The following is a 9,650-nucleotide window of genomic DNA, read 5'->3' on the forward strand; positions in this document are numbered from 1 at the left end:
TGGTGCTCCAGGTGTCTTGGTGCTCTCTCTCTGAAGGAGCTCCAGGTGTCTTGGTGCTCTCTCTCTCTGAAGGAGCTCCAGGTGTCTTGGTGCTCTCTCTCTCTGAAGGAGCTCCAGGTGTCTTGGCGCTCCCTCTCTCTGAAGGAGCTCCAGGTGTCTTGGTGCTCCCTCTCTGATCTTCTCTTTCAGTCACTCAGTTTGGGAGGACAGCCTGCTCTTGGTAGATTTACAGATGTCTCAAATCTAATCTGTCTGACTACAGAAGATGGGTACCCAAAGGGAACAGACTTCTGTAGTCAACAAATCGTGTTTAGGGTTGAGGTGGGCTGGTACCTGTCTTCTGTAGTCAGACAGATTAGATCAACTATTGATCCCAAAAGGCTGAGAAATGTTGGTGTTATAGCAGCTTGTAAACGGTCAGAGCACAAAAACAACCAAAATGTACAATCATTGAGTTACTGTACAAAAAAGTATTACCAATCAAAGAAAAATATGCACAGGAAAATAAGTAGATTGGGAGGAATTAAACTGTGTGATGGCTCGGGTCAGTACGGCAGCAGAGGAGTATTTGTGCAGTGTGCTCCTCTCCACCACAGCTGGTGTCACTGGCCCCAACAAATCGCTGCAAGGAACAGTACACTGGCCACAGCAGACGAGTAAAAGATCACCAACATCCTGCTACAAACATGGAAGGATCTCAGCTTCCTCAGAAAATCGAGCCTGCTCATCCCCTGTTTGTCCACATTGTTAGTGTTGGATTTCCAGCCCAGTCTGTTGTTGGTGCCGACTCCCAGGTACCTGTACTCTTCCACCAACTCCACCTCCTCAGGGGCTGTGAAGGCAGCCCCTCCTTCCTAAAGTCAGCAGCAGGTGATTTCACCCAGCCCACTCCCCTCCATCCCCAACACACCCAACACCTGCAGAGGCAGAGAGTTCCTGAAGGGGGCATGACCCAGAGCAGGAAGTCAACAGCACCTGGGGCTCATTTTGGAAGGTCAACAATTTCTTGTTGAGTTGAAACTTGTGTCAGGACACATTCAGGATGACTGTCAGGTGAAATTAGCAGTGTTTAAAGTGTTTGTGTGGCAACAATTCAAAAAGAACCAACGTGGTTCTGTCACTCAGGAACAGCTTCCCCTGTACAAAGTCTGTGGTGCTGCACATTTTAGGATAGAGTTCACGCAGGGATTTGCCAACTCTGAAGCTGACAAGATAAAGTTTAACCCTCTCGTTAATCCGTTTGAGCCGAGAGGAAAAAAGTTGATCAAATTCTGAGGCAGGATGTAGGTGGTGACAAAATCTGACTACCGTTTACTAACTTAAACATCTGTCCTCTCGTGACCTCTTATCTGTGCTGACACAGAGGTCACCAGGGCTGCACGGGGCCGTTATGACCCAAACGCCTCTCACCGTGTTTATCTGCGGTTGCTCTCAGTGCCAAGTGTTTGTTACAATCAGCACAAGGTCATGCACATCCCAGCTGTATATAATGGGGTCCAAGAAGTTCAGGGTTACACCTTTGTGCCTTGCAACATTGCAATAAACTCTACTTGATGACCATTCTACAGAGTGCCTCGTCTCTCACAACACATTTCTGTCCAGGTCCCCTCCCCTCTGTTTACTTCTGTGGTCATCAGTGTGAGCAACTTTTCTTTGGCATGTAAAAAGTAAAGCAAAAACCAAACAGACAGCTGTCAGAGCAGAGCACATCACAGCTACAGAGTGTCTGAACTGAGTGTTTTTGTTGTTTCATGGTGAACTGTTTGTAGTTGTGTGTCTGGATTTCATTAAGTTGTTTTTTTAACTCTTTCAATGGGCTGTGGTAAAAGTGATAATAAAAAGGAAGCAATTAATATAGATCAAGTAAACTCTTCTGATTACTAAATCAGATACTGAGAAGATTTATTTCATAGTTCGGTGTGGAATGTTTGAAAGAAGACATCTGAATAATATGATAATAATATGAAATAGAATTTTAAAATCAAGTTTTAAATTTTGTCCCCTTGTAAAAATGAGTTTTACCCCCTGAGTTCAAAGGTCAGTTTTAATAAGAAGTTAGAAGATGATGTATACGACTCATGCCAGTCATCTGACTTTGTGCTAAAAATCTGTTGAAGCATATCTTTCTTTCTTTGAAGACTTCTCAGAAGCATTGTTGACATTTTTGAGAGCTAAGTGTTACAGCCCTACTGGCACATGTCAAAGTAACGTCAATGACTAGACTTACTAGTTAAAGTCGACTCCTCTTCTTTCTCCTCCACAATCGTCTCAAAAACAGACTCCACCTATAGATGAAAAGTTTTCTGTGAATATTTGAATAAATTAAAACAAAAACAGGTTCCCACAGAATGAACTTGCTGACTTTTCTCTTCATGGGAACCAGACTGACTCGCTCCTCCCTACACCTTCTTGCTTCCAATATCAGCTCCTGTGTTGCCTTTGGGGGGGGCAGAGCTTGGGTTCGGAGCTTCCCGTTCAGACCTGGGACTCTGATGTTAATTGTTGATTGGCCTTAAGGCTCTCTGTAGGTCGTGCACCATACATAAATAAACCTGTTTGAGTGATTGAAATTGATTTTTTCCCACAACAATTTGGTGCTGTGACCTGGATCCCCCAATAATATTACAAAGAGGGAAAAAAAAGAAGAAAAAAGGATGAGAATCTTTGTAAAATAAAGGGTTTTCTTTGTAGGTACCTACAAGGGTGTCTGACAGAGAAATAATATACTTCCAGAGGTTCTTGTTCGGCTTGGAAGAGCTGAGGAAGAAGCCTTTATAGAGGTTTTGGAGGGGCTACAGGGTCTAGGAAGAAATCCTAGAGAAGACCTCATCGGTGCACAAGGCAGGTAGATTTCTTACAGTTTTGGTTTTTCTAAAACAGGGAACCAAACCTGTGAGGAAAATCTGAAGCCCTTTATGGGAAATAAAGGCCCCTCTTAAAGTGATAAGAGGCAGAGCGGTCACAAAGCTGATGTTGTGAATTCTGTGAAGACGTTTGCAGTCTAAAGAGGAATTCCCCCAAATTTTAGAAGACATGGATCAAAGTAGCTCCTGGGTCGGATCTCCCCCACAGGGGGAATTGTTTGATGATATTATAACAAAATATGGCAAAAAAAGTGTTTATGGTGTGAATGGATGGATACAAAATAGCAGTTTTTTCCTGCAGGCAGTTAATGAAAACTAAATGTTTTGAAAGAGAGAGAGAAAGAATTACAACAGAAGATCAACTGAGAAAAGGAAAAACAGAAAATCTGACTGATCCTCTCCACTGCTGATCAACTGAATTACCTACTGGAGTTTTTTTAAATAGAAATTGACATATACTATATTGTAAAAAGCATTCAGTCACCCATCCAATCACTTCCATGGCCACAGGTGTAGAAATCAACCATTAGGCGTGGTGGACCTACACATACCTTACTCACATGAAGACAGATTGGAGTTTGAATCATCAAACAAACATTCACTGCCATGTCTGATCAATTAGCCAGTATTGGAGTTTTCCATTCTGCAGAAATACTGCATGAAGAGATGGTGACCAACTTAACATTTATTCCACGTGATGGTAAGAATCTCTCCATTAGGTAATTACCGTGAAACTCTGCCTCTGAGCTTGTGGCTCTGTCTGACACCAAACCTGCCCTGCCTGACGGTGAACCTGACACAGAGTTGCTGCCATGTGATTGGCTGGTTACCTATTTGTGTTAACAAGCAACTGAACAAGTGGACCTAATAAAGTGGCTGTGAGTATGTATAAATATTCACAGTATCTAAGAGCAGTTATGTGGAAGTCAGAATGAACTTGGGCTTGTAAAACACATACAATTCTACTTGTTCTTGATTCATTTTTAACAGCATAGAAAGTTATATTTAAACCACCGTGCTGGATGTTGCAGTAAACTAGTTAATTACTTTACTGTAACATGAAGAAGTTTCATCATGAGACAGGGTTTCAGTTGAAATCAGACCACAGTTTGTCCAATAATATAAGCTTATAAAGCAGACTGTTGATCCTATAATTATTTACCCAACAGACCGTAACACATTACTAATAAAGTCGAGGTTTTTTACCCTTCTAATGGAGAGGGGGACATTGCTGAAAGGTTGCAACTGCTGAAAACTTTACAAACTTCAAATTGACTCAATATTGTGAGAAAATACACACACTTTCAGGTGCAGTCGTGCAAAATTTTGAATGTTTGCGATCAAGTGACTAATTTTTCAAAGTCCTGGCCAATTTTTATTCTAGGCTATACATATCATATTCCATTTCCACCACATTGTCTCACATCAACTGGCTTTGTTCCCATGTTAGCAGCTGTTTTAATCTGCAGGCTTACACTTTAGGATTACAGATGGACAGATTCGGACTAGTCTTTTAATAATTCTTATCCATCACCAGTGTGGGTTTTAGAGCTGGACATGGTTTCTGTCAGAAGAGAGCACCTGTGCAGGTGGCTCTTGCACTCTTGAGATGAGCTGGAGATGTTCACAATGACTGACTGTTCTGAGAAAAGCTTTATTGCATAATTATTTTTAACCATATTAAAAATTCTAATGGCACCATTTTGAATGTCACAAGACATTTTGGAGGGTCCCTAACAAGCAGTGGCAGTCCTGTGGATTACTGGCTTTAAGTACCTAGATGTATTTCTGCACTTTGTTCAGACCTGGACTCTAGTTTGGAGGACATCTGAAGGATTTCAAGCCACTTCCTGTTTGGTGGCAAAGTATATTGTATTGGATTTTGTGCACTTTGTTTATATATCGTGCATGGATGCTTTGCAAAATTACACCTTTAATCTTAAATGAATGACTTGCTTTAGGATTTAGAAGATGGGTCTAGAGGGTTTCTGTAGTGTATCTAGAGGACATGAGTACAGCAGACTTTAAAAGCCTCGATGAAAGCAAGGAGCAAGACTGATCGTTTGAAATCTTCTAGGGGGTTTGCATCCACTTTGCCATGCCGGTTTTGGAAATTCCTGGTAATACAAATCCTTTGTCAGTCACACTTGATGTTGGTATAAGGTTTCATGACCTGCCATGTATCCTCAGGCTCCCAAAAGGTTATTATTGGACAAAAGAAGAATAAGAACGGTGTGCAGGCTTCGGGTCTAACAAATTACTGTGAAAAGTTTTCCATAAAACATCATCTACAAGTCAAATTACGCATATTCTGATTCAAACAAGATTTTCAGAAAACTCCAATATTTCTTCCACAATAATTGACAATATTTAAGAGGGTTGTTTAAGCAAATTAGTTTTTGTTAATTTCTTTTCTAAAATGCAACATATGTTCACTGAAATAGTTGAGAAAAAACCCAACTCACACGATCAAGGAGAAGAACTCCACTTTCATCCATGTTGAAATGAGCTTTGATTCCTTTGGACTCGGCGTCGGCGTGCTTCTCAAAGCTGTCACCGACTCCAGACAGCTTGACTGTGGTCAAGTTAGGAGAGCCAAACACTCTGCAACACAAGCATTCATCAAGCTGAAGCACAGGGAAACACAGCACATCTGAGTCACTCGTGGAGCAGAGTCTGAAAGCCAACCTGAGGTCACTCTGACTCAGGAAACTGAGGTCTCCGTAGTTGATGTTGAAAGCAAAGTCCGTGTTGTAGCGGTTGAAGGTAATGACTTTACGCTGGGGGTAGGGCGCCATCCTCTGGAACAGGATGCGTTTGTTGTGTTTCAGGGTTTTGATGCCTTCCTCCTCCATCTCCCGGGAGAACTCCACCTGACAGATTAAACAGCGAGTGCTGGTAACGTTCTTCAGAGTTTTTGTTGGTTTGCAGTTTTGTGACAGTATGCAAATCAACCAGTTTGCATTTTACCCCGAGTAAATAAATAGTAAAAATTGCAATATCTTGAAATTAAAGTTGAACATTCTGTTCAATAGAGTACAGAAAACTTGTGTAAAGAGACTATTAAAATATCAGGATGTTGGCATTAAGTCCCATTTCTGTGGCTCATTTAACATGTGAATCATGTTTCTGCTGTGAAGTAACTCAGCTATAAAAGCTCCAAAGAGCCGTCAACTTTATTTGTTTAATTAAAGTTCTATTGTTGTGTTTGTGGACATTTTTCCTTTTGTAAATTTACTAAAGGTTAGAGCACACTATTCTTGATTAAGCCACACATTTTGATGCATTTATGAGTTTTTGTAATGCTGCAGGAGGAACAGAAAGACAGACAGTCACATGAGGGCAGAACAGTAATAAGGTTACACTGGTATCAGTGACTAATGATTAAAACCACCAGACACTTCATAAAACTGTTTCCAATTTAAATTCACTTCATTAGACAGCTACATGGCACAGCTAGCTAGTTAAATAGCTGGTATTGTACCGTATTTCCTGGTCTATAAGGCGAACTTTAAAACCTTCAATTTTCTCAAAATACGGCAGTGTGCCTTATAATCCGGAGCGCCTTACATGCACACGGCGCACGGACCTGGGCGCACGGACCTGAGCGCACGGACCTGAGCGCACGGACCTGAGCGCACGGTGGAGGTGTTTATACTCGATGCTTACGTCGGTGCAGTATTCTTCCTGAGTTTTGAACTGTTTGATTATGTCTGTGATCTCTCATAGAGGATCATAGAAATGCTGATACAGGAGAACCAGCTCCGCTAGAGCAGAGGTCCCCTGTCTTTGTTTCCATTTCATTTTGTGGGATACTGTAAATGCCTCAGTTTTTTGTTAAAAATTTAATGAACTAAAATAAAATTGTTGGTTTTGATATTTGGAAGAAAATTACTTTATAAATGAATCCAAATAAATAAAGCCCTACAGTAAACCTGAGAACAAGCAACTGTTAAAACTGCACAATGTTTGAATACATTTATTAAAACCAAACTGACCTGGACGGGGAAGACGGCGGCATCTCGAACCAGGAAAGGTTTGACCTTGAAAGCCTTGCTGAGAGCAGCAGCCTGATACACGGCGCCCATCGCTGCTGCCTCATCAGCATTTATATTTTTCCCCAGCTCCTCTCTGCGTACAAACAGCAGCTCTGCTACTCAACTTGGTTTCTACACTTTAATAATGGTCATTTTCTTTCAATGAAAAACACATTAAAGTGAAATATTTCTGTGGTTTCCACTTACTTTCTCACAGCTTTCAGAAGAACTTCCTGAACCTTTGGGACACGGGTGGAGCCGCCCACTAAAATAACCTGTTCAATTTCTTCCTGTTGGCAGAAACAACCAACGAGTGTAACGTCAGCGCAAAGACAGGTAACAGATGTGACCGAAAAGATAAGGCACTTCTAAAAACATCAAAACAGATGTGAAGATGAACCAGTTCATACCGACTCATGAACGGCCATGTGGTAAAGTAGCCATGACCTGAACAGATCTGGGATCAAATCTAGATGTAACTCTCTATAATGCCTTTGAACTAATAAAATCTTATTATTCTTAACCAAGAGTCTGCAGGCATGATCATTTCTACAGACATGCACAATAAAAAAAAGAAAACTGCAGAAACAGTGTAGCTAAGATTGTGTAAGAGAGACCCTCTCACTCTTTTTCTGCTTGTACTTCCTGCTATTCAGCTGTATTGTTCTGTCATCTGCGCCCCCTACTGTTGAAGAGAAGAACTGTAGCACCGTCAGCGTGAACGGCAACAAAAACTCTGAAAGTGTGCTTCACCCTGATCCTTTGATTTAACTAATACTGCAGAGTTATTTTCATAATTAATCTAGAAAAAGCAGTTTCAGCTTACTGCTGACCTAAAAGAGCACTGAACATGTCTGCTGTTGCTAGTTTACAGTTTTGTACCAGGCCTCATTTTTGGTGTACTGCTTGACAATTGTGAGTCAGGCTTTATGAAAGCACAATTTTAAAACACCTGTTTGTGAGCCATTATTTTTGTATTAGGCAGTAAATAACTGACTGACTGACATTCCTTTGTTTTGTTGCAACTTATTAAATCGCAGTCAAAACTTGGATTGAATCATAATGATTAAAAGCTGAGTCGCATTGTATTGTTTCTGCTGCTTATCTGTCTTTAATTAATTGAATTGTTGGCTGTGTACCAAAATATGCTTGGTAAAGAAGTATTTGCCCACATCAACCACTGCTGATTTGATTGATTGCTACCTGGAGGTGGGTACCACCTTACATTAGGGTCTTCAGTGAAGACTTTCCTCTTTGCTCGTCTTCAGTTGTATCCAGGTCAGGCACAGGCTGACCAGGAAGACATGGACTCACATTTGTGCTGCCCAGTCTGTCTAATAATGATGGTGTAACAAAGACAAGCCAGAATCAAATATGAGTTCAACCTTATCCACCATCCAGTTCTTCTAACCAACCAAACAAAACTAAATAAAAACAGTGGTTAATCCAGGAGAGCTGCATGTGTGCGTTGGTCCATATGAGTCCATGTTGGAAAGACTAGCTTTCTAATCTCCTCTCAAACAAACCTGATTCTTCAGATATCCTGTTAAGAGGGAAGGGTGTACTGCATGCTATGTGTTGGTGTGTTTTAAGAATACTGACCAACTTCATCTCCGCCGCTGTGAGGGCCTCCTGCACCGGATGAGGGACTCGTTCAAACAGATCAGCACACAGCTCTTCAAATTCAGTCCTGCTCACCTTTGCTTTGAAGTCTATATCATCCATCAAGCCCTCAACCTGGATGGGGAAACAAAGGAACAACTGTGAATCAGACATCACAAGTAAATGTTTCTTTCTAAGACAGAAACAGTCCAACGATACGTAACGTTTGCAGTATGGATGATACTGTACAGGCAGGTGCTGTAACATTCATATTAGCCTGTTGGCTACAAGCTTACTGTCATTATCTGACAACTACAGGAAAAATGACAGACATGGAAACTACTGCTTGTTAAAGTCTAAACAGTTAGGACTTGGTTTTTATTTACACGTGCTGTGTGAAAATTTAATTACATCTAATCCAAGCATTCCTTGAAGGAATGCATATCACCTGCTGCCTTTAATAACAAAGCGTAGACCGAGATCATCTTATGTTGAAAAATGATGAAGTTGTAGCCATTCTGGTCAAACCTTTTAAATGATCTTATCCACAATCACATGTGAGACTGCAAGATCTTGTGTAGTCTGTTATCACTTCAAGTGTTGAGGATGACAATCAGCTCCTAACACACCAAATTTAGCTCAATTGGCTAAGGCTGTATTCTTAAATTGGTTGACTGTAAAAGTTAAAGAGGACCTATTATGCAAAATTCACTTTTTGCATGTTTTTGCACTTCCATTTGGGTGCTTCTGGAAACAGTCCAAGCGCAAAAAACAAACAAACAAACAAAAAAAAAAACCACACCCAGCCATTTTTTGACAATAAGTAAATGATTTCTGGTGTCTGCAAAACGACCTGTTTCAAAAACCTCAGGATTGTTGCGTCACAATCCCCGTTACCTAGCAACCCCAAGCTGAGCCCAGCCCCTCACCTAGCAACCCAAGTGGAGCTCCGCCCACTTCATTACAAGAAGACCATCACGTTTGTTCTGCTGGTTTTACTGCTGGAAAAGGAAAATGTTTTGTTGTCGGCTGTGATATAAAACATGTGCATGTTCTCCCAGTCACAGAGAACAGAGCTGAGGGGCTTCATGTTAGTTTGGATGACAATGTCCCCGCCATGTTGCCAAAGAAAGTTGTAGTTTGAACA

General features: G+C 41.1%; 1 protein-coding gene across 1 annotated transcript in view; it reads right to left on the reverse strand.

The window, feature by feature from the left end:
* The window catches only part of hyou1 (hypoxia up-regulated 1), a gene marked incomplete at its 3' end in the record, with an annotated part of 29,830 nt that overhangs the window by 6,858 nt on the left and 13,322 nt on the right, over window positions 1-9,650 (reverse strand). Inside the window, exons 10-15 of the mRNA XM_017438947.3 lie at window positions 8,504-8,638; window positions 7,109-7,191; window positions 6,863-6,995; window positions 5,553-5,737; window positions 5,330-5,468; window positions 2,228-2,285 (exon numbers count right to left, since the gene is read on the reverse strand). Coding sequence (XP_017294436.1) covers window positions 2,228-2,285; window positions 5,330-5,468; window positions 5,553-5,737; window positions 6,863-6,995; window positions 7,109-7,191; window positions 8,504-8,638 — 733 coding nt within the window. The remainder of the gene's footprint in view (window positions 1-2,227; window positions 2,286-5,329; window positions 5,469-5,552; window positions 5,738-6,862; window positions 6,996-7,108; window positions 7,192-8,503; window positions 8,639-9,650) is intronic.

Source organism: Kryptolebias marmoratus, linkage group LG13 (genome assembly GCF_001649575.2).
Source record: "Kryptolebias marmoratus isolate JLee-2015 linkage group LG13, ASM164957v2, whole genome shotgun sequence".
Taxonomy (NCBI): domain Eukaryota; kingdom Metazoa; phylum Chordata; class Actinopteri; order Cyprinodontiformes; family Rivulidae; genus Kryptolebias; species Kryptolebias marmoratus.